This window comes from Solea senegalensis, linkage group LG14 (genome assembly GCF_019176455.1).
Source record: "Solea senegalensis isolate Sse05_10M linkage group LG14, IFAPA_SoseM_1, whole genome shotgun sequence".
Lineage (NCBI taxonomy): Eukaryota > Metazoa > Chordata > Actinopteri > Pleuronectiformes > Soleidae > Solea > Solea senegalensis.
In genome coordinates this window covers 12864073-12889790 of record NC_058034.1, presented here as the reverse complement: position 1 = coordinate 12889790, position 25718 = coordinate 12864073, and the positions used below count along the sequence as shown (strand labels likewise).

General features: G+C 40.3%; 2 protein-coding genes across 4 annotated transcripts in view; one reads left to right on the top strand and one right to left on the bottom strand.

Annotated features, from left to right (window-relative positions):
• LOC122780700 (voltage-dependent R-type calcium channel subunit alpha-1E) overlaps positions 1-13235 on the bottom strand; it is an 80169-nt gene extending 66934 nt beyond the window's left edge. For both annotated transcript variants that reach the window (XM_044043864.1, XM_044043863.1), the window contains exons 1-2: positions 13149-13235; positions 3844-4376 (exon numbers count right to left, since the gene is read on the bottom strand). In XM_044043864.1, the coding sequence (XP_043899799.1) occupies positions 3844-4343 (500 nt within the window). In that variant the 5' untranslated portion in view covers positions 4344-4376; positions 13149-13235. The remainder of the gene's footprint in view (positions 1-3843; positions 4377-13148) is intronic.
• Positions 13236-14661: 1426 nt separating this feature from the next.
• cep350 (centrosomal protein 350) overlaps positions 14662-25718 on the top strand; it is a 30821-nt gene continuing 19764 nt past the window's right edge. For both annotated transcript variants that reach the window (XM_044043526.1, XM_044043525.1), the window contains exons 1-12: positions 14662-15009; positions 17523-17611; positions 17778-17821; positions 17958-18066; positions 18172-18334; positions 19228-19877; positions 19999-20112; positions 20258-20386; positions 21611-21730; positions 22920-23662; positions 23787-23902; positions 24653-25683. In XM_044043526.1, the coding sequence (XP_043899461.1) occupies positions 17527-17611; positions 17778-17821; positions 17958-18066; positions 18172-18334; positions 19228-19877; positions 19999-20112; positions 20258-20386; positions 21611-21730; positions 22920-23662; positions 23787-23902; positions 24653-25683 (3304 nt within the window). In that variant the 5' untranslated portion in view covers positions 14662-15009; positions 17523-17526. The remainder of the gene's footprint in view (positions 15010-17522; positions 17612-17777; positions 17822-17957; positions 18067-18171; positions 18335-19227; positions 19878-19998; positions 20113-20257; positions 20387-21610; positions 21731-22919; positions 23663-23786; positions 23903-24652; positions 25684-25718) is intronic.

Below are 25718 nucleotides of genomic sequence, written 5' to 3'. Positions count from 1 at the left end.
GGCGTACAATACAAGTCACAGAAATACAAAGAGTATAACAACTTAAGGTCACTTATATATGCACGAACAGCAGTGATGAGGGACCAATCTTAATTAACCCTTAGTGCTCACGTGGCACAGATCAGTGGCACAGTTGCACTCTTGGTAAATTGCCAGGGGAATAATACACAAATCCTTATATGGACGTCCTGGTGAGTGTATATAGGTCACATCTTCAGACTTTACAATATGGCTCTACGTATGTGTTGTTGTTGCGTCAAAGTTATGATTCATGTTAAATCGCTATTATTTTTTTAAAAACCTGAGTACCAACAATTGTGCAAAAGTCACAAAATAGACATGTTTTTCTTTTCTTTTTCTTCCTAAAGACGAGCCAAGTAAACCGTGAACTGTGACGTATTTACAAATTTACAAATTCTATCTGCTCAGGTGAGGTTTATATAGTATATAATATATAATATATAATCTTTTTCATCATATTGCCTATAGGTTGTTGTGCTGGAAATGTTTTTATAAGGCACTCTATACTGCAAATTCCTATAGCCTCTGTACATATATAGTAATGGAAAAAAAGCAGCCAAAATGCTCTGCGTTCTAAGGGTTAAGGGCTTAAGGGTTTTAGAATATGATCCTACAAAATACATCAATTGAATTTAAGAGCCAATTTGTTCCCAGAAGCAAGTTAATTGGTAATTAATTCATATGTTTAAGAGTATCTCCTGAGAAAGTGTTACCGATTTCTTAAAAAAGCTCTTAATCAAGCCTTTTTGTTTTCATTTTTTTCCCCATTGATTTTATCTACTAATGGACATAGTAATTATACTTATTTTATAGACTATACAAAAGAAGGTGTACAAATTTAAAAACAAAATGTATCACATTTGAGGCCCCGTGGCCCTCACATGGAGGATGAAGCGGATAATGTAGTAGACAAACATAAGTGGTTCTTGTTTTAGCTTGATTCAAGCATGAAAAGGTGCCTTGGCCTTTTAAACACACAAAACACACATAGATTAAGAACACACACACACACACACACTGAGCAACAAGGTCAAAGAAGACAACAGCATTTTAACAATTTCCTATATTTGTGACCGACATTGACTCCTGTTGCAGTGGAAATGACAGATTCAAGATTCAGTGTGATCACTGTCATTAGAGGCTGTCAACACCAACACTAAGTACTGTTATTTCATCTATTACTTCCAAATGGATGCCTTCATCCAGAATGCCATGTTTCAAAAGCATGCACGTGCACACACACACACCTGCAAATATAATGCAAACACACACACAACACTGATCACCATCTGCTGAATTAGAGACTTTTGCTTTATTCACTAGTCAGTGTTAGCTGTTTCATCATGTTGTTGAAACAGAGATCAGAGATTTCAGAAAACTAGAAACATAAGTAATAGCTGATGGGGAAAAAAACACAGGAGAGTTCTCCCTCTAGGAATCATGACTCCGTATTGTGCAACATTGATATGTGCAGTATCTTTTACAAAAGTTGATATTCAGTGTAAAACCTTCTGTGGACAATGAGCAAGTCTATAATATGAAAATGATGGTTTATCAGTGGGGTATCATATAGGAATAGTTATGTGGTGATGACAAATATCCATCTTATATGTCATGGAACTATGACTCTTTCTTGAGTCTAACAAGGGCCAGGGGACAAACTGAGTAATGCAACTTAACTTTTCATATAATATTTCTCCTTCCTCAAATTAATGGAAACTAATTTCCTTTGTGAATCAAAAGCAGGTGCACACTTTGGCTCAGGTGCACTTTGGCTCATTTTTCCATCCTCCTGTCGAGGGTGGCTATGGGTTTGCCACTAAGTGGCCATGAGAAGTGGACGTTCATGGTTGTAATGCAACCTGACTCACTCTGATCTTTGTCCTCTCTGCAGCACATGTGTAGCTCTGTCATGTCGTATTCTAATAATCACGTTAGGCAGGCCAGCAAACAATTATCTAGTCCATGACAGAGGTTCTGTACAGGTCCAGTGATTCAGAAATCATATATTGTTAATATTTTTAATCTATATGTTTTACAATTTCCCCTGCTTTCAATCTCAAGTCAAGGTTTTTTCATAAATGACTGCACAAGCTTGAAACATGAAAAAAGAAAATGCAATCAGTTGCAAAGCTGCAGTGTGTAACATGCTGATTTTTGCTATTGACTCTATTATTGTATGATGTGTTCTTCATCTGAAAACTGGCTCTGTAAAGCAGCACTATTAGATCTAAATAAAGGAGCACACAGGCGGGCAACGGAAAAGAAGCAAACTGTCAAACTTTTGGTGGTCATACTTAGTCATGCAGTTGTCTTGCTGTTGCCTCCTAGTGCCAGCCCTAAGCCCAGATAAATGGGGAGGGTTGTGTAAAGAAATATGTGAAACCATGTTGAAAACAATTATGCCACACCACATCAGTCGAGGCCCGAGTTTACAATGGCCGTCACGTGTGCAGCAGCAGGGTGCCGATGGAAACTGTGCTACTGTTGGCTGAAGACAAAGGAAGAGGAGATGGGGTAGGTGTGTTAGGGGGCAGGGTAGAAGTGTGGAGGTGAAAGTAGGTATTGAAAATGTAGGGCTCCCCAGAAATGAATTGAGGGGCCACATCTAAAAAAAGAATTGATCACCCCTCTTTAGCCTATAGACCTCCAGACATCCAGAAACAAGAGGTTGGTTAACCTCACTGCTCTGGATGGAGTATAGAGGTGCCATAGATCCATTAGATTACATTACCCATCTCCACTCTTCCTCCCTCTGTGCTCTACTCCTAAAGCTCTACTTCAACACAGCTAAGCATTGCATGTGGCTTCCTGCACATGTGGTGATAAGTGTGGGGAAGGCACAAAGGGTGCCAACACCCCAAGTGGTGAAGCCCCAGCTTCAGCAGGGAAACAGAGGGGGGCATCTCCCCTGCAGTGCAGGAAATAGATAAAGGCATGGACACACATACATACACACACATAAATAGATATAATGACTGAATAAGCTTTAAAGTGGTGCTTCACAGAATAGTCTCTCTTTATAGAATCACATCTTATGATAAAATACTGAATAATGTCAAGAGAAATCCAGCTAATTATATGTTGGGAATTATTGGCTCTCTGTCAGAGGGGCAACCCAGAGCCAAGCAGAAAGAGAACTTGCTTGTGTGGGGTAACCCTGATCAATGTACCCGATCCCATTACTCATTGTTAATTGGACACAAATTGACCAAAGCCACAGAGGGGCCACATCTAGTGTACTCGCTTGTGCCAGCCCCAAGCTCAGATGGGATGGTTGCGTCAGAAATGGCACCCGGTGTAAAAATCTCTGTGAAATCTTTTACAGATGTCTTTATGGACAGATAGAGCCAGGTTAGCTTTTTCTCCATTTCCAATCATCCTGCTAAATGATCTTTCTGCTTGTTATTCAAAGAAACAAGAATCTCATCTCATACAATCAAAAAGTGAAAGCAGGTAAGAATGTTTGCCAAAATGACAAACTATCTAAGCCCGCAGTCATGACTCTGTTGGGAACATTGATACGCATGAGGCTTTGGAGCAGATTTACAAATCAGTTCCTGCCAAAACATACTACAGCATCTGTGTAGACATTTCTAATGAGAAATTGTGTAAATCTGTCTTGTCTTTCTAGTTTTAAAAGTACCTTTACTGAATATGAAAATGATAAGAGGTGCTCCATATTTGAGTGCTTCTTCTATAAGCTTATTGTTTATATAATATGTACAGATGTTGAAGATATTGTTGTATACAACTGCTTCCCACACGAACAACAAAAATGGTGCTGTGTAAATCAAAAATGTGCAATAGAATCATACTCACTCCCACTCCTTGCGCCGTGCCTGTGGCGTGCTGTGTATCTTGTGAGCCTGGTGCGCCTTTACAATGTCCTTCTGCTCAATCAGGCCGCCGCGTCGTCTCTTCATCACATTGGGACTGACTACCATGTCGCCATCCACCCCCAGCATCCCCCCTCCGACGTCAAAAGTCGAGGCCACATCAAGAGAGAGGCCCAGGCGGTTCGGGTTCAGAGGGTGAACTTGGCCCGACAAATGTGGGAGGTAGAGGGTGTCATAGCTGGTTGAGAGACTTTGGGCCTCAAGGAGAGAGTGGGACTCAGAACACCCTCTGGCCAGTCCGGTACGATGCTTCTGCCAACTCTCACAATCCACCGGGGATGGGTGGTGGATGTGGTGCCTACTTTTTCCACAAATCGCCACCATGCCCAGACCACCCACTGGACACTCTGGTCCTGCAGGGGCTGCATTGTGGTCCCCTGTCAGAGAATGATTACTGACCGAACAGGAGCCCAGTTCCAGCATGGTGAGAATGCTGCCTGGGATCTCAGCATAGTGCTGCAATAAAGAAAGATCAGAGAGGAGATAAATTAGTAAGAAAGAAAGTGTTAGAGACAGATGAGATCAACTTCCATATGGGCTTCTTCCTATTATTTGCATTTCTTGTAAAAAAAAACAAAAAAAACTAGTATTTCCTTATACCCCACAGTGCAGACCCTAGCTTTCACTACATAATACCCACTAACAGGTGCACACAAGCTCTACTTGGATGTCAGATTAAAGTTGCATTAATCCATTAATCAAAAGCCATCTGAGATCCAGCTTCTGTGTTCAGCCAACTGTCTAAGGCAACTGGCCAATGGCCCAATAGCACTCACTTTCCCCAGCCTCTTAAAATATTACCAGCTTTCTGAGCATTAGAACTGATTAGGTGTGCAGTAACAAGGCCCTCAAAACAAATAATCGTACAATACTGAGAGTGCTGTGCTTAATGGTGCAATTAGAACGAGGAAAGAATAAAAGACAGGAGTTATTTTTATTCCAATTACCCATCTTTTCCTCTATTTGGTAGGAACTAAGGTGAATATGACGGAAGACTCAATACGTCTTATTGCCTGACACACTCCAAAAGGATCCACAATAGCACACGTGCTGCAGCTTTACAAAGCCTTCAAAACTGTAGCCAGCCGAACACTAGAGTCCTGGTTTTCCAGTCACTCTGAGATGAAAGATGCAGTGAAGATATAAAGCAGTAAAAGGTGACGTGTGGTTTTATAGATCAGGTAAGATGCGAGCACCATCAGACTGCTTAAGCACCCTGAGAGCTATTAATTACACTGCTGTCAATAAGTGGAGCCACTGCTATGAATGAGGCACTAATGATCAGAGACACAGTTGAACTGATGATGATGATGGTTTCACTGCGCCTCTGTGGTTTCGAGAAGTCTTCGCAAACACCTTCAGAAAGCAACTTTTTTTACAATGACAGAGTGATTGCATATAAGAATATCTTATCTTAAGATAATGAAAGAATAAACAGTGCCATCCAGGTGGAATGTAGCTAAATAAATGATTAAAGAGACGCTTTTGTGTTCATGGTCACTGTTGTAAAGATGCAGAAGTAGCCAGGCACATATCTCCTCAGAATAGATAAACAGCCATGATACAGTTTGAATGCTATTTTCGCATCTATTTGGATATGGAATATTGAGTTGAGAAACCATCCCAGTGGCCAAAAGAACAACATAGTGAAAGCAAGGCTCATATTAAACCAATGTATATGCCACTGTTCAATCCGTTTTAACATCATAATTAAAAAGGTTGAACCAAAACATTGTCCAATTCAGCTTCAAATCCTTGTAACACAAGGATAAGGAGACACATTAAATAAATGAAAAAAATAGAAGAAACAATGCCACAATGATGTTTTCTTCAGACAATAATCAACTTCTGAAACAATGGGAAAACCAGTAACACTTTAACAGTAACTGTTAGTCTCTACTGTACTAAAAAACTTTTTTGACCACCTTTTTTCCATCTTGTTGAAAGAAAACAAACTATCAATCTAAGCAGCGAGCTGGTAGCAGCCAAGTCAGATTAATGTCTCGGGATTTGGTAGTGGAGACAACTACAGAGCTCACAAGCACTAAAATACTAATGCATATATTTCAGTGCCTGGGACAGGAATGAATGAAACTTCAAGTGATGGAAGTTTAAAAAGGCATTAAAAAGATTTACTCACTTCAGCCACATGAGTAGCATTGTCTGCAATTTCATTTGAAAATGTCCTTTTCTAATCTCATCACATCTTTTCACATCCTTTCACTTCCAAACCTTATTATGCATGCAGGGAAATACCACAGCTACATCAGGGCTTTTTTCATAACTATGTCTGTGCTAATTCCATTGCTCATATGCAGAATAACTTTAAGACACACAAACGATGAGACATTTTGATATGAGACATAATGGATACATATTTAGTGATTAGATCACTGCCACACGTCTACAAGGAAAACAACCCCTGATCACTCTACCTCGCCTACACGGCTATTAAAAATGTATAACAGAGTAATTAATGAAGAAAAGAACACACTCACGACCAATGAAACTGTGCTCTATTTACTGAGTTGAACGACATACCCTACCATATTGATAAATTATGAATCAACCCTACAAGCCACTTTCAGCATTGCTCTTAAGCAAACAATCAGTGGTGGCCCTATAGTTTTACCTCTGACACTTTGAAATTCCTGCTCTGTGGGTGAGTTGATTGTATATAATGTAAATGCTGTGGAGCTGGAACCTGCATAGCAGAGACAGCATAGGCAAAATGGCTTTCATTTTTGCTACTTAATGAGCCGAGCTTCCAACAAAGACAGAAAACACCTGGTGCTGCCAAATCCTCCCCTCATCCGTCTCTGTTGCAGCTTACTTAGTGCTCTAAAATGATGTACAAGAGAAGGCTGGTGAGATATTTAGATATGAATATATACATTTGTCCAATGACCATATAATTATTCATTGTGCAGTGCCTGGCAGGGAAAATCCTCTCTCAGGAATGGCAGAACTGAAATTGATCCACCACTTGGTGCTTACAGAGTCCAATATGCAAATAATGTTTTTAAAATAGGTGAACATAATTAGCTGATATATAGAAATATCTGAGTTCAGACAGTTGGACCTGGATGTGCAGCAACATAGATGGACTCAGAGGGGAGTCAAATTCAAGGGATAGAAATGCAATTTGCTCGTGGTAAAAAACAATTTTTACTTTAGTAATGTATGGAAAGATTTGAAAAAAGTACGTCTTTAGATTGTATGGTTGTTAAAGAGGTGGAAGACAAAAAGTTCCCCACAAGTTGTCGGTTATTAAAATAGACAAATACACTCATAATAGAATAGAATAGAATAGAATAGAATAGAATAGAATAGAACTTTACCTCCCCTCCACCATCCTGAGAGAAGCAGTTCAAATTCAGGAAAGAGGTTTGTGTCTTGTCATGTGTAACTGAAAGGGTGTTCCTACACACAGATGTGTTGTAAACATCATCTATTTGCGTCTGTTGGCAGCCTATTATCCTGCTGTCTTCACAATGATTGTCAGCTTCATTCCTTGTCTGATATGAACAACGGTTCACTCTAACATTCACACCTATGGTCAGTTTAGAGAGTCCAGTTAACCTGTATTGTTTTTGAACTGTGGGAGGAAACAAGGAAAACGTACACGGGTACACGGGTAGAACATACAAACTACAAAAAGAAAGGCACTCATAAAGACAAATCTCTGCCAAATCAAATATGTGGATCATCCACTGTGGCAACGCCTACAGGGGAGAATAATCCATTATGCATTTATATAAAGGCTCTGTGCTAATCATCAATCTACAGTATACTCAACACTGAGTTCCTTGTTGATGGACATCTACCATCAGCTAGGGAAATAAAAACAGTTTTAAATGCAAATATTAAAGTGTTTTGTCACAGTGTGAGCAAAACCTGGGAATCTGCAAACCAGGAGGAAATGGCTATGTTGGTTTTATCATTGGACAAAGATACAGACTGAAACTTTACAAAACTTTCTTTGTTGAATTCCCCCCAATTGCTCAATGTCCAGAACCATTATCACAGATCCAACAATCGTCTTTGACCACAAAGCTCAAAAAAACACTCACACTCCACAAACAAAAACATCAAACCTCAACTTACTGCCGCCTCACAATTATCCAAACCATGCTGCCAAGAAGTGTTTTGATAAAATTAGAATTGGCTTTTAAGAGTTGGGTCGAATGGACCTAAGTCGCCGAGCTTTCAGACTGCCATTATCTCAAATCAAAACCCTCTAATCTGTTACTCACAGCTGTGTGACGACTTCTCAGCCACTTGGCATCAGAGTTTGAGCCATTTTGTCGTGGAAAATCACACGGGACAAATGGTTTTTACACTTGTTATCGGACAAACAGGTGTCTGCAAGGTTAGTAATGAGGAGTGAAGGGGAGGCTCGGGCAGGCGAGGAACCCTCTCACACCTGCTACAAGCTTTGCCCCACTACAAATTACACTGTATTGCACCAGATTATACCCTCAGCCTGAATGTCAACCTCATAAGGGAGCCAAATGTGTGTCAGAAAGTGTTTTGTTATCTGGGCCTCGAATGCACAATGCGTTTGAAAAGGAAATTGGCGAGAAATTTCAACACGGCGCAGGTGATGACAGGTGCAGGAGGACAGCTTTACAAGTACAAAGGGATGATAAAGTAAATACAGGTGAGCTAATGCTAGAGATCTAATTATTAAATCAAAACAATTTGACCTGGTATACGTATCAAGTTGCTATTTTTCGGGTTAGCAATGATATTTCATATTGATTAAGTTATCCTAAATGGAAATTTAATTTAAAATAAAGCATTTCCATCAACTCTGAGCGGAATCTTTGTGTGATTATACATCAAACATCAGAATAGGAATGTGCAGGAAGACATTGATGAGTTATTCATCATAGTGCGGCGGGAGCAGAGGGAAGAGAACAATATTCAGCAGACGCATAACGACTCAACTATGTCACTCGTAGTTTTTCCTAAATGAATGTGGCACCACAATCTTCTTTGTGCTGTCATATAGCACTGTTTGCTTGTTTGAATGGCATAACAGAAAGCAATTGAACTGAGCAGGCAGCTCTGTCAAGATGAAGGGACAATTATGTTCAGTTCATAAATACTGTAGAGGCCAGGGACACATCGTATTTGAATGGGTGACTATTCTCTCAACGAGTCTCATTCTCTGTTGCTCAGCTAGCCTCTAACTCAGCCGCAGCATATTACTTTTCTGTATTGTACACAGTGCATTAGGTGGATATTCTACATATTTAATTTACAATTCTGTTACACACTGTGGAGCATTTGGTTGAGCGATCAGAAGCAGTGTATCTGCGAATGTGCAGGGTATAAGGGGCACAGGTACAATGTACGTTACATTGTCCAACTAACCATAACAAACACATATACAGTATATATATATATATATATATATATATATATATATATATATATATACATATATATATACATATATGTACATATATACACATATGAAAGTGAATATACAGAGCAATTAATTTTGATATATGCTCTCATCTGCTCTCATTGCTTTTAGATCGAGTTGATGTTGTTGAAGTCCATCAGTCATTAACTGCAGCCATGTATGACAGGTAGACTTTGGATGATGAAAAGACACTTCTCAAAGGGATCCTCCTGCTGCAATGACCTTCCAGGAGAGATCATTAGACAACCACTGACACAACAGATCAGTAATGATTAGTACTGTTAATAGGACCACAGCAAGTCGAGCTTCACGGGGGAAGCGAAGACAGATGAGGAACTGTAGTATAATGTATTTCGCAAGCCCTGCGATGTTATATCTAACATTGAGAATTACAATTTCAGATATAACATTCAGATACCTAAACTGTAAACTGAGAACGTAGATGTCAACGAAATAGCAGGAGTAGAAAAGGAGCAAATATTGCAGTCAAACCTGCAAAGAGACCACCAAGGTAAGACTTTGAGAGAACAATTAGGTAAAAAAAAGAAATATTTCATAAACTGTCAGTGTCACCCCCACTGTTGTGTTGTCGTGTAAAATATGTTGGCTGCTATAGAACAATACAGTGTATCACACTACAATCTCACTGTAAAAAAAACCAAAACGTTTGGTTGGGTAATGTTTGGCATAAGCCTTTTATATATAATTTAGGTAAAGTGCTTATTAGGCAAAGGCTGCCATTTTTGCACCAATGTGTTTCTACTGGAGTGGCTCAGTGGTTAAGACCGGTACCCTAAGTGCAAAAGACATCATGGTCGCAAGTTCGACTCCACCCCTGGCTGATTGTACTAAATTCTGTTGTAAGTCGCTTTGGATAAAAGCGTCTGCTAAACGACATGTACTAGACTTTCATTTCATTTACATTGCCAAGACAATAAAACTTTAGTTTATCCATCCACATTTATATCACGTTTTTTCCATACATTTCTTTATTGAAAATACTCTACAATACTATACAAGTGCACTGCAGTGCAGACATAAAATGTAGATTGAAGAGACGTCAAACTGGTAAATTAAGTTAATTGTATTATTTGCTATCATTAAACTGTGATATTTCATGAGATGGAGGGAAAAAGAATCAGCTGCCCTGATTTATAAAAATCTGCATTGGCCACAGAAATCAGTCCGCAGCCTCAATAGATATACATTTCCTATTTTAAAGCGGAAGCTCACAGCGCAAACAAGAAACACCAGGTAAGTCAACAAAAGAGAAGGAGGAAATTGGCATGCAAAGGCCCCCGCAGTTCCCTGACACTCTTGGGAAAAGGAGGAATGAGTCCTCTGTTTGTTGCAATCTGCAGTTACACCATTCATTGTCACTAATTATAACACACTGGACCTTTATAGGTACAGTAAGGGAATATTTTTAGTGTTATTGGTCAATAATTCCATCATAACCTTTCAGCATTATGCAAATCAAGTGATCTGAGAGAAAACAACACTTCTACAACCCCTCTGGGATCCGGTGAATTGTGGCCCATGACGAAATTAACATCCTGTTTTCCAACACACATGGACTCCCTTTTACCAGGTTGTTCTCTTAACCAATGACCCAAGTGGGACTAATACAATTGTTTGAAGTAAACTGGACTGAGCACATCAACGTTGTGAGGATTATGGATACTTTATGTTGTCTGCATGTCTTCCTTTGGGGCCTGCTCCTGAATCAGCGTATCTCTTGCTGAGCATGGCTTCCAGTCTCCTGCCCACCTGAGCCTCACCATACAGTCCAGACCATCTGCTGCATATAAGGACCAGCCATGTAACAAGGCTCTGCCAGATCATCCCTCTAACCGTTTCTGTTGAACCTTTGCTGTCACTTTGCCTGTCTGCCTGAGTAACCTTTCATCTCCCCTGATCCTACAATCACTCAACTGCACAAACAATAATTAGCTATCCTCTCTGCTAGTCTGACTAGACACCTGCTTTGTTAATGGAAGCTCAAACAACCTAAAACAGGCCTTCAGCAAATCCTCAAAACGACTCCTGAACCTGATCAATGTTTCTTGTCCTTTAAAGCAATTTTAAACCTACATCTAGTGCTATGCTCTGTTCTGCTCCTTCAGTCCAGCCCTGGGTGCAGTCATACACACACAAACCACACAAAAAGGTGTGAGTGGATGAGAGAACTAATCCACAAGTAGAATGTTAGATCCCAGCTACAGCCTGTCAAAGTAAAACGGAGTAAGGCATTAGGGAAAAGGCCTGCTCACAATTCTTAGCAAATGAATAGGGTAAAAAAAAATCCAGTATATGAAATAATTGGATTTGCTAATGTTTGTCTGAGTCAAATATCTCAAACTCTAAGACTGCTCTTTCATGAATCACAATTTGTATCTGACAATATCTGTTACTCGTTGTCCCCAACAGTTCAAGAGGTGCAGCTGAATTCAGCTTTGTGCACAGCATTAAAAAATAGTCCAGAGCTTTACCAAGGAGAGTGATGTGTACAATCAGTCAGTGCCTTTGACAAGAGAAGATTAACAGATAACAATGTCGTGAAAATACAGTCAAAATAGATTGGGTTAATAAGTAACAAGTATTAATGTGGTGAAGTATTTTAAAAAAAGACATTTCAGAGGATTTATCTGACCATTGGTCCATTTGTCCTCATACACAAAGCTGAGCACACCATCTATTAGCCTAGTGAACAACAACTGTGTGTTGTAGAAAACAACAGTGACTGGACTCAAAATTTCAGCCTGTACTTCCAAAAAACACAAATATAAACTGATGAAGTCAATTGGCAATGCAGGATTTTCCTCCAGCATCCCAGCAACACTGATTGTTCAAGCTGCTCCTTCCATTATTGTCAGGCTCCCATGACCTGAGAAAAAAAAGAGCGCCTTTTGTGCCAGTTCTGACTTGATTAGTTATCTAAATGCATCGCCACAGGCTTCAGATTGTAGTTATTTTTCATAAAGACAAACAAAAACAAATGTTCCAGACAGTTCTATAATCTCCAGGGTGGGAAAAGAAGTAACATATTTATCTAAAAGCCATCAATAACTCCCTTTCTATTGACTGCAGCAAATCTAGTCTTGACTTCCTCTGCTTAATTAATTCCACCATCATTAAGGAAATTATTGCTGCCTTGCCAAACCTCTGAGACTGAGCAGAAATGATTTTTTTTCTGCACTTGAAATTGTATCATTATCTGGTCTGAAGCTACTAAGTAATTAGAAGAACCTAATTTATGTTAGAGAGAGTTAAATCTACTTGTATCTGTGTGGCTAGAATGACTCACTATCCTAACCTCAAACCTAAGGTTTAGTGTTTAGTGCTCACTCATAGTCAAACAACAATAATCATTTATAATATGTTTAAGCCTGATTTAACATGTGGGGGGATCAAGACATTCAGGACAAACATAAACTATTATAATAATGTCTTTAACAAAAAAACCTTCACTTAAAAGTGTAGAATCAAAAAATGTTTTGGTTTTTTTTCCAAACCAGAAAAGCTGCAGATTGTATTGTTTTATGTCACAGAGACTCTTCACGCGCCTTGTCCATCTCACTGATCAGTGTTATTGATGAATCACGAAGGAAGACACTCACTGTCTCTGTACCCTGTCCCTCTGGGTGGCACAAAAACATAGCGTGTGCCAAAAATGCTTCAGCTGTCGGAAAAGGCGAGAGAATCAATACAGTCGCAAAACGTGCGCGAGTCTAACTCACACCTGTTGGAAAAATAATGATGAAAAAAAACAAGAGGAAGAACTGTCTTACCTAAAAATGCAGCGCCCCTTCTTTCCATTTCGCTCAGCTCTTCACAGAAAATGGAAATGCGGCCGCACACAAGACCGCGTCTTCTACTTTCTCCTGCCAGTGCACAGAGAGGAGGTGCCAGGTTACAATGGCAGGAACTAGGAATCTCACACACACACACACACACTCAATATGTTTTTTAAATATTTCTGGAGGACACGCAGCAAATGACACTGACCCATGTGACGCCAGCACTATCATAAAGCCGCTCCTACGCCCATATTTTCCAGAATAACCTGGACACGTCTGCGCCTTTGGTCAGGGACCAATGAAAGGGTCCAGTACAGGAAAAACCAATAAACAGGGCTAAATGCGACCATGAGAAATAACTTAAATCAACTTAAAACCAGTTTGGCTATTAAGTTTCAAGGTGATGTGATGCAGCCATGGATGCAGCCCACGGTGGGTGTGTTTTCATCATGATTAACGCCAACGTGTATGTGTGTGTGTGAGAGAAAGAGATACACGCTCGGGCCACTGGGTGTCAGTACAGACACATAAACTGCATTGATAAAGTAACTTCTGCTTTGCTCTGATTTTATATTCCTGCTCCATGAATGAATGAATGAATGAATGAATGGTTTTAGTTTTCGTTTATCATCCCCTGGTGTTAGCTTCACTATTGCCAACCACCTATTATACCTTGATAATGAACACACATTTAAAAGTAACACAATATTGTTGTGTGTGTGCATGTTTGTGTGTGTGTACTCTTAATGACCTTTTATGACATACACCATTGACCTTGTCAGGACCAGAAGTGATCATGGAGACCAGAACCTGGTCCTAATGAGACAATACATGCTGAAGTTTAATCCTCAGATTTGAATTGTGGGTAGGTGGTTTATGGTTAGGCAATCTTGTCCAAATGAATGGAAGTTAGTGAAGCCAGTTTTTAAAGGGTGGGGTGGGGGGGTCGGGGGTTCAGACCTGGTTTTGGGGTTAGGGTTAGGAGATGAATGAAGGTCAAAAGATACATAAAGACAAACAAAAACAGAATAGAAAATACAAACCAACCCGCATACATAACAAAAAATAACAACAACACACCAATCCTCTTTGACACGAATCTTTAACGGAACTGTTTATTTACTCTTTTTGGTGGCAAGAAACCACACGATATTTGTATATGAAGTTTACCAATTAAATGTAATACATTAATAATAAAATCAATTTCATGCTAAAAGTGCAATATTGCGCTTACTCGTGATTATCAATGTTATCATTAATTTAACACAAGACGTACACTTTTCCAGTCGCGCCCGATAATGAATTGTACAATTATATAGTGTATAATGGTGAATTTGTTTAATATCTGTATATTGTATGATATTGGTATTTACTGTCTTTTTAATACACTGACCCTGTACTGGTATGCAGTTAAACAGTAAGACAGTAAAGGGGTAAGAGAGGGGAGGGGCTTATGTTTGACGTGATACAACTCTCGCGATATTTCGGTCTCAGTTACCGACCCGTCTTGGATAGTTTCTCCTCTGAGAAACACCGACATAACCCGGGAAAGGCATACTCAGAAGCGGGTAGTGACCGCAGCATTATTTCCCTGTGTCAGTCTCACGACTGAGGTTGAAATCGAACGGCGCGTAAATTCACCAAGACGATAACAATGGGTGTTTGCGATGTCGTTCGAAAAAGTTGCTAGCTTGGGTAGCACAACTGCGAGCTAACACTAGCTAACGTTAGCTAACGTTAGCAAACACTCAGCTGATCGGAACTGAAGAAGTGTAAAGAAGTTCGCGTTGTCTCATCATGAGGACGTCAGCATGAATATGGATATCTAGTCGCCTCGGATCACTTCCTTACGGTATGTGTTATGTCTTCTCACAGCGTTGTTCAGCCAAGTTAACTAACTCTTTCGAGTTGGCGGCTACGACTATTACCTGGCCCAAAGCCTTTTCGAAATAAGTCAAACTTAATCCTGAGTTGTGGACACAAATAACCATTGTACACCCCACTGTTGCACCAGATATTAAACATAGTTTAGAACTGAAGGTTGTTTAAATAGCGTTTAGCTTTTTAAATGATCAAGTGGAATAACTCAAGTTGTTATTTCACACCCGAGAGTATAGGTGTGAGGTTGTGAATATTTCCTGGACCGGGTCTTTCAGTCTCCTCCTTTTTATAAAGTCGGTCTGGTAATTATTTGGTATCACAATGTTTCTTTGTGTCCAGTGATGAGTACTTATATGCTGTTGCCTTTGATCTGTGCGTGTCCTACAATGGATCAGACGTTCAAAGAAGTGTTTACATTTATGTGGCGTCCTAGAGGTTTCTCTTTTTTGCTTTAAGCGGATGCCATATTATCATCTTCTAATGATTTCAGTTTACCGAGAGGTGTAATACTGCACTCCACAGTTTCTTTTTTCTTATTAACCTGTAACTTTAGTGTACATTGCTTAATCTGCCTCAAACTTGACTACCGGCCAGAAGAGATATGCGTGTCAATATTTACTCAAAGTAAAGTTCTAATTACGGGTAACGGGGAATGACACGTTACACTTTTGTGTCTTTCTTGTTCATGCACTTTACTACATTCACAACAGCTTGTAGCTGTGTCGGTCAAAACTGTTTAGTGTGCACCCCTGACACGGTTTTGGTGCGCCCCTCCCTCCTTCACTCGCACGATGAATAATTATTGCAGCAGTCTAGATTATTATTTTTCTTTTTTACTTTATATGTGTGTACGTGCACATAGGTGCAGTCTCCATGTATATTTCTGACAGAAAGTGCACAAAACAAACGACAGTCAGATACACGTGGAGCCCCTAAAAAGCCTATATGTTTAAATAAGGGAGCTACAGCACATAACACAAGGGATGAAAAAGTTCACCTATCGATTCCCTGGTGTCACAGCACAAAGGGAAGAGGTAACGCAGGAGACATACCCTTGGGCAACCACAAAAACAGGTAAACAAAACTGAAAACAAAAGTTCCACATCTGTAATGTAAAACAATGGACCATAGACAGATTGCCAGTCCCTCACAGGGCCAGCATACAGAGATAATGAACAACCATTAACTCGCACATTCATGCCCATGGGCAATTTAGAGTGTCCAGTTAACCTCTGCACGTTTTTGGACTGTGGAAGTACCTGGAGAAAACCAAGGCAAACATGAGGAGAAGATGCAAACTCCATGGAGAAAGGCCCTCGTTTGGACCAGGTTGTGAACCTGGGTATTTTTGATGGACCAATATCATCATAAATGTTAGACTTGCACCCTGACACACATACAAACACATAACCCCAAACTATCCCCCACTGTGATTGCTGTGTATTATGTCACTCTCTCATGTCATTGTTTTTTATGTTATTCCACCAATAATACTACCATCTGTACCAAGCCTACACTTGGTAGACTCTTTGATTGTCAATTAGCTGTTTGATAAATTAGTCAACCTTAATTGATTAATGTAGTCTTATGTAAAAGGATGGAAGAAATCTGCTAATTGGCAACCAAAAAGAAACCACTCACGACCCATCTGCTATCTGATTCAGTAAATACAGTTTATTTCACTCTGTGTATTGTTGATTAGAATAAATGGTCATATGTAACTATAGGACTGTTGCTCAGACATTCTGCTGCTGATGCAGAAACAGTTTTCTTCCTGTTTTCTTTTAACCTGATACAATCACAGTGAGTCATGTGATTGTTATGAGTTTGATTTCTCAACAGCTACTTATGACTCACCAAATTAAATGTATTCTAAAGATTGTACTTGAGTGGGCACATGCTGTACTGTAATTAAATAAAGTGATAATATTGTCAAAAACGGCCACAATATTATTGACCGGGGGAGCATGTTCCCTAATTAGAAGGAAAAAGTTGTTATTCTTTACTTTAGAGTGCTCTAGCATTACAGGTGTTTTAAGTAAACGTCACATGATTGTTGTGTCATAAACATTAGTTCTGCTTATTGTCCCTCATGGAAGACCTTTGAGCAATGCACTGCTGTAGAACCTGTTTTAAATGGTTGGGTGACATTAGTCAGCAGGCTGTCCTAGTTGCACCATATGATATAGACAACATTAACTAGGCTGTGCCACATAATTCTGTCTCTTGATTTGTTCACACGTTGGGTAGGAATTGAAGACCTCAATGTTGTCATTTTGTTTGTCTTACACTTGTTTCTGCCCAAGTCAATTTCAGAAAATGCTGGCTGTTTCACTTAACTTTGAATTTATGTGACTTATTTCTGAATGTACTTATGGTATTCATTGTAATTATACAAGAGAACTTCTCTTAAGTTTTTGTCTTCTGTGTGTATGTTTGCTCAGTATTGCTTTTAATTATTTGCCTGTTTAATCTTGATTACAGGTGGATGGGAGAGATGAAGAGCAGTAAGAGAACTGAGGTGTCTCTTAAAAGCTCTGCTCAGCAGCTTACTGATAACAATATTGGCACAGGTATGTAGAAAAAAGCTTAGTTGTAGTAGTGTTTGTTCTCAGTGTAAATCTCTTTATTTGAAATTCATAATTAAGATGCATCATACTGGCTTTCGTACAGCAAGATGCTCTCCATCACTTTCTCTCTCTTATGTTAAAATTAGTTTAAATTCTCTGTCTTTCTCAGACCTGACGACTGCATGGAAAAGTTTGGCTCAGTCCAAAGCTGCTGTAAGTACGCATGTTCTGATTCGAAAAAAGAATTTCAAAGAAGTGACCATACAGTTTGCAATATCTGATTATGAAGAAGATGACTTCCTATCATTGTCACTTAACCCAAGAGATTCAATGTGGTTTTCCTGTGTAGTTGCGGCATATAGAAAACCATCTAGAAGCAGTTCCGGGTACAGGGGTTCTACTGGACTCAGTCATGTATCCCCCAAAGGAGAAATCATCCAGGATGGTCTGCAGCATGGGTGAGCTATTCTAAAGTTTAAAGCTAGATTTTGCACAATGCCATTATCAATAGTTATATTCTATGATACAGCTACAGCAATTTCAACATCACTTTCTGTCTTCAGATGGCCAACAAGCTGATAATGAAAGGTCTGCAAAGCACAGGGGGCGAAGTCAGTGGAGTCCAGAAAAAAGTAGCTCACGTAGCCCATTGCGAAATACTACACAGGACAGTAATGTCTGCAGGATCAGTACCGTGGAGTTTAGGGAGCCACTCACCTCATACAGGTATAAATACTACTTTAAGAACTAAATTTCTCTAGGTGAATTGCTGTTTTTGGATTTGTTATCATGCTCAGGACTGAATCTCCGTATTGTCTTTAGCTGAATATTCTATCAAAACACTGCATAAAGCTTTTATGCTCCATTTATCCATGATCTACCACTAATCCTTTTGGTGATTCAGTGGGGAGTGGAGCCAATCCCATCTGACATTGAGCATTAGTATGACTAGTATTATGTTATCAGTGTCAGTATTCTGGTAAATGGTATAATGAATTGTATCATTTTAGACATTGTGATGTGCTTGTGTGTTCCCCACAGTAACAACGAAATAAGATGCTGTTTATGTAAAATGTGGCGTTACAAGTGGTCTTTCACCTAAATAACTGCCAGTCACCAACACCCTTTGATTTTCAGGACTTCTATTCAAGGACCATATGTTCCTGACAGCACTGAATTACTTAGCCGATTAGCTTACAGATACTTGAAAAGCCAAGTCTTCAGTGTTTTAGTACTACTGCAAAGCATTTTTTTTTTCATGTTATTGTCACCTGGTGTGACTGAATAACTGGAAGTCAAGTGAACATCCTATAAACTTTTATAAAATTTTAGAAATATTTGTTTTACTGTTAGCTGTTAATGTGTTTTAGCTTTATATTACACAATAGTAAAACATATCTTTTTTCTTTTATGGTGCAATATTTAGAGAACCTTTGGCAATATTATTCTGTAGACATGTCTGTCTTCAAAATAATAATAATGATTCTAATAATAAGAATAATCAAAAAACCTTCTGAGAGAATTGGTAATTTCCTTCTATTACATGTAGAAATGTGTTCCTCTGTACAAAGTAAATCTCAACCCTCGTCCTGATCCCATTTAATCTGATTTGTGTCCAGAGAGGCCACCCCTCCACAACATCCATCCTCTCAGCAGGGGTCCCATAGCCTGCAGTCAGTACCAGGGTCTTCCTACTCATCCCCAGATCCTCTGCTCAGCCAGCTGGTCTATCAGAGAGACACCAGGGACAAGCAAACAGACAGGGACCTGAACAGCACACACTCCTCTGCTCTGGAGAGCACAGCAGTTCGCTACCTCAATGATCTGCCACCCATGGACACCCGTAAAACTACTGGAAACCAGTCATCTCTCACAGGTGTAAGAGGCCCTGGGAGAGATGGGGCTGATGATGATAGGACTTACAAAGCACAACTTGGTATAGACAGCCAAGATTCTGGCCCATGTCCAGCTCCAGCCCAAGGCATCATACCCCGAGGGGAGAGCACACCCTCCTCCAGCCCTGGCTCTGCCTCCCAACGGTTGGAGAACCTAAGGCGACATCAACCAGATGATAAACTGGAGAAGCTCAAAGAGCGAATTCGAAGGCAAAGGCAGCATTTAGAGGAAGCTGCAGAGAGAGAGAAGCTCCTAGGTTTTCAGGAGTGGCCTATTATGGCAGATGTGGGAACTAACAACTCTGGTACCAGCAACATGCCCACAGCCAAGATTCGAAAAGTAGCACCTGCGCCACCTGCACCTAATTACAGAGGTATCTTTGTATCTGTCTGAAAAATTATTTTTTAAATGGCTGCTTTGCATTTTGGGAATATACAGTATGTTAGTAGCTAACAGAATGCTGTAAATTGAATCTTCACTCCTCTTATTGTCAGGTTTTAACAGCACCGAGACAAAGATTCGGACAGCAGATGGGAAAGTTTGGAAGGAAGAGGAGTTTCATAACCTTAGCAGGGAAATATACAGAGACCTGTCACAACAGTTTGCTGGTAAGCATTTTTTTTCTTATTGTCAAATATCTATTCTCAACTTAAGAGATATTTTTACATGCCTTGTTTTTTTTTTGTTAGTTACACTGTTAGTTATTCAGTCTTGCTTTGTGGCTTATTCTCCGCATGTTCTGTATATACACAGAGATCACCAGATCGAGAGATCAACAACAGAGGGAACAGAGAGTAGACAGGTCCAAAGAGAGGAGGCCTCCCAAGCCAGTCAGGAAGGTCCACAAAGCTGCTGCCATCTCAGACCTCAATGCAAAACCAGGTATAATGATCCTTTTATGTGTGAAGGCCAGTCCACCCTCTGATCTATTTTTAATTAGTCTTAAATAAACCTGTCTTAATAGTTGTTTTTCACCAAAAATATTTGTCAACATGAAATAGTCAGACGAAAAGGTTTTAGCAATAACATTAATTAGGGTTCCACTTCAGGTTTAAGAGAGCCATGTTATGTTAACACATTAAGTCTCAGACAGTTTTACAACATGTTCTCTGCATTTGCATACCAAAGTACCTTATCTAAATATGACATGTTTAAATCCAAAAGTCAATGTCATGAATGTCTTAAAATGGACTGCAAACATTAGCTTTCCACCATAGTATGTAATGTTTTCTGTCTGTGTACTTGGTTGTCTCAGTGTGCGTGCGTGCGTGCGTGTTGGCTGATCACAAAGAAAACTTGTAGCTGCATACTGTGATAACCCCTGACAGCAGAGTAAACAACCCTCTCCTCATTCACAAAGATTCTTCTAAAGGTGCACATGTAAACGTGATCACCAGCTAAATTACCATCGCCATCCACATGAGCCTGGATAAAAAAAAAACTATGTGAGGTTTATAATGATGTAAACATGGTGGCGGGATCCCAATCAAACCTGTACCAAAATAGGTAGGTTTCTTTTCCTCTGTTCCAACTTTTATGTTGCTTCTTGGGTCGGGCTGGACTGTTTCTTTGCTGGCACAGTGCTATAAATAGCCATTTGAAATCTGTGGCCAGGATCAGTTGGCTCATCGACCCTGTGCAAACAGCTGCTGTGGTAGATGTTCAGCTTCATTTCCAGGAAGTGCTCCTCAGTATAATATAGTCACAGTGAAAAGTGCTGTTGAAACTGAGCTTGAGGAAAGTTGTGTGAATTAAAAGAAAATAATAAAAAAAGGAGGAAAACCCTCCCTGAAGGCATGTGGGTAAATTGCAAGTTCCTTTGCATATATATAATAACCTTACCCACACAGCAACTTCATAAACTTCCCAAAAGAAAGACATTTTGATGTTCAAGTTTGTTTTAACTACAGTTGTGTACCTCGGCAATCAAATGCTTTCTTTGAATCTCTTCCTTCTCCCATATCCATGTTTTCCTAAATGTACAATTCAATCTGCTTTTATTGTTTGACTGTCAAATCTGTATTACATGCAAACAAATACAATTATGTTCCATTAAGTCAGCATGACTTATACTGAAGTGCAGAGCTTTTCACTTATTCCCTGCAGTGATCAACCCTGCATCATGGCGGGATGGACAGAAGCTGGTAAAGATGGTACTTGGCCCAGTTCCTAAGATGCCCAGGGAAGAGGACAGGTCCCATCCATCTGACAGTCATAGCAAAACAGGTAGGATATTGTACTCCAATGTTTAAATGCACTTTTGTAAGTCGCTTTGGATAAAAGCGTCTGCTAAATGACATGTAATGTAATGATATAAAGACTTTAACTTGTCTCTTACCCTTATAAACTTACCACTATATCTCTGTCTTATATTTGTATGTTAGCCAATTTTATTATATGCTCTGGCAACCAAGCTTACCTATAATCCTTTTATCTCAGCTCTACTCATTTGTTTAATGGTCTGCTTGCAGTAGAAAGAAATAAAAAGGTCATATGCTGCAAAGGTGATTAGTTTTCGACTCAGACATGTCCTCTGCATTATATAAACTCACAGGAGTGTAGAAAAACATTCCGATGTGTACATTAGCTTTAATCTATTCAGTTCTCCTTTGCTTATTGTGGCTTATTGTGTTTCACTGACATCTGTTAGGTCATGTTGCTATTGATTATTATTACACATGCGTTTCTGCAGGGGGTGAGTTACCCGATAAAATATTTCAGTCCAATGGTCAGAAAACCCACATTTGTCTGCAATGAGAATCGCAATTTTAAGTTATAAAAAAAATACGACACCCATGTAAATGCAGCCACATGTACTGCTTTATTTTGGTTGAGTCTGCACCAGTTTGCATTTTGGTACATAAGAGGTGTTTTAGCTATTGCATTTCCTGAGACTCACATTAAGACTGATGATTAATAAATTAAGAGTCTGTAGGTGCTGCTATACTCAAAAGCACACACTTTACTGTATCTACTGCTTTAGCTTTATTTGAACTGAGAACCATTGACCGGAAGGAATAGAGATTGACTGGTTGTTCTTGTTGGATGCGCAATTAGATATGGCCTGATTTCCAGTGGCCCACAGTACAGAGTGTAATCGCAGAGTTGGGCAGGGAGATGCAATGTGGCTTACTACAGCCATGCTCTAAAAAAAATTTGTGTTTGGATTAGAAACTGTAAAATCTTGCCATGGCAAGCGCCTCTCCCTGCTTCTTTCTATGTGTGGTGCTTTAGCTTTTTGTTGTTTTCATTTTTCTCTCTCATTTGCTGTTGAGTGAAGTAGTCAGTTGTATAAAACGACTCAAACACAAACTCATGAGTAAAATACTAATCATTTAAATTTAAAATGTTTCCACTTTAGGGCTAAAGCTGTTAACCAACTATAACATCTTAACTTCTTGTGTATATCCACCAGCTTCCCATCACCGTTCCAGGTCAGACCCCCACTCAAAATCAAACAGACGAGCTCGCCCTAACACCACAGAAAGGTCTCGTAGTGGTTTTCGAGAGCAATCAAAAGACCACTTCCCCACCACATCTACCCATTTGACTGCAGCTCAGGACAAGGCACCAATAGGTGTGACTACAGACCTTTTGTCACCTGACATTCAGGGGATACTTGATGACCTTCAGTTGGAGAGTAAAGTGGAAGAGAAGGAGGAGAGGGCCCGGCAACGGTCCCACGGTGGGAGCAGTGGTCGGAGGGGAAGAGCGGGAGCAGGGTCAAGGACAAGGACTCCAATGTCTGCTTGGGGAACTTCTGTTGCCACAGGTAGCTCCTCAAGAAGACATCGCAGTGCCAGTCCAACTGCATACCAGTCAGAACCTACTAACTTGCCTGATGTAGGTCACAAAAAGCGAACCTATGATGCAGATGCCATTCGCCAATATATTGCCCGGCAACAAGAGGAGAGAAAGAGGCGTCAAGCAGATGAGAAGAGGTCAGTGAGGGAGGAGACAGAGAGGAGAAACAGGAGACTGCAGGAGCTCTACAGGAAGCAAAGAGAAGTTGCTAGAACAGTGGCCATTCCCAGTGAGACACCAGTGGCTCCTGTACAAAAGCGACTGCAGGAAACCTACAACAAACTGCTACTGGAGGAGGCCCAGTTGGGCGAGGAGGCTACACAGACTCCCCGTTCCGCCCATTTTAGTCAAATGGTATGTGAGATATGGTTAATATATGGAAGTTATATGAAAACATATGAAAGTAGAATGATTATCAAGTGAAATTATTTAATGAAGAAAACATTTTGAGCGGGTTTGTCAATGTGTTTTTCCACAGAGACCAGTGTACCAGCCCTCTGGAGAGTCGGACAAAGAGAATAAAAGACTGGATGCACCACAGAGCCCCTCGAGCAGCGATCTGTCTTTTAATGAGCAGCGTCCTCCACTATCCAGGTACACACTGCTTGTTTTACTCAAAGGATAATAATCAACTCAACTTAGATAAAGTACAGTAAGAAATGGGGCAATTGTAGCTCAATGATGGAGTGAGTTGTCTTTCAACTGAAAGGTTGTTGGTTCCAATCCCGGCTTGGCTAGTCTAGAAGCCAATGTGTCCTTGGGCAAGACACTCATTGCCCAATACACTTGCTCCTGACGGATGTGCAGGCAGCGTGTGAATGAGTATGAAACGTGTGATAGAAAATGGGCTGCACATAGACGGGTATGAAAATGTGAGAGAAAAACTGAAGTGTAAATCAGCTTTGAGTGGTACAGAAATACAGACCATTTGCACATGTTCATTTACATCTTGGGAATGAAGTGTGGAGTCACCTGACTATCGAACACAGTAACTGATTGTTCCGAGATGTTTATGAATACCCATTGCAAATGCCCCAGAAGCCTTAAACTGTCATAATGTTGTAGAAATTGTCATTATGCTCTTTACTGTTAACAGTTAAGTTTCAGGCAAGTAGATACTTCTACAGTAAACAAAATCAGCTGCCTTTTAAACATATTGCATGATGTTTTTTTCTAGAATGCAGCCTTAAATGTCAGGGAAAATCTGATTTTATGATGCACGCAGATTTGCTGTAAATATCTTGTCTGCAAACTTGATGTGCATACAAAATTAAAGCCATCGAGTTTACTTCTTTTACTGCTTGTTTTGCCTTTCAACCCTTTGAATTGCTCCCACGTTTGCAGGAATGATTTGGATGTTGGAGTGGACTCTGTGCTTCAGCCTGATCATCTGAGCCCTGCCTTTCGATCGACAACTGCACCTAACAGCCATATGCTAGCTCCTGTTGGTGACCATCTCCTCTCTCAGCTCCTGAGGCTGGAGCAAGCAGTGGCCGCGGAGAACTTAAGGCACACCCAGCGACCAGCTACAGCACCAAGCAACCAGTCACACTCTAAGATATCCCGCATCGAGGCCCTGAAGGCCACAGCTGCATCTCTCTCCAGTCGTATAGAGAGTGAGGCAAGGAAGATAGCTGGAGAAGGGATCAACTATGGTAAAACAACTTCAGTCGACATCGATACTGTTTTGGCTCCTCGGCCCTCTCGGACCAATTTTGATGACGGATGCTGGGGAGATACATCTGCCATAGAAAATAATGAAGTGGAATCAAGTATCCAGAGAATTTTGGCTGCAGGTCATAGTTCATATAATAGTGCAACTCTTCCAGGAGTAGGCAACCTGCATACTCTCAGGGGACAGAAAGAAAAGAAGAGTACGCATATCACTTTGACCCATCCACAAACAACGTATGGTGAAGTAACAGGGCCAATTCTCAACAGTTATATACAAGAAAGGGGGAAGCTAGTCAATGGCTTGGAAAAAGTAGAAACATTGGATAAAAGGATCCAGAGGAGAGGGTATGACAAGGTAGAGAATCAGACGGATCTCCATGACTCAAGTGCTGGTTCTATCAGTGAGGGTCCCATACTGAGTGAAGGGAGTTTGTCAGAGGATGAAACAAGCCCTCCTCACCCATCCAGAAACCATATATCTAAACCAGCGGCTGGCTTGGAGAGAGTGGACTACTGTGCCGGTCAAAGAAGGGATTACCAGCGGCTGTCTGAGTTTCAGAGGGAAGCAGCTAGGTGCTCACCTCTCAGCGCCCCATATGCTCAGCAGGACAGCAGTAATACGGCATGGGAAGAGCTGAACAAAGGAAGCCCTTTAAGTGTAATCAACATTTTCACCAAGAACCTTCATGGACCTGATAAAGGTTAGTTTACTTGCCATACCTTTCCCATTAAAGAC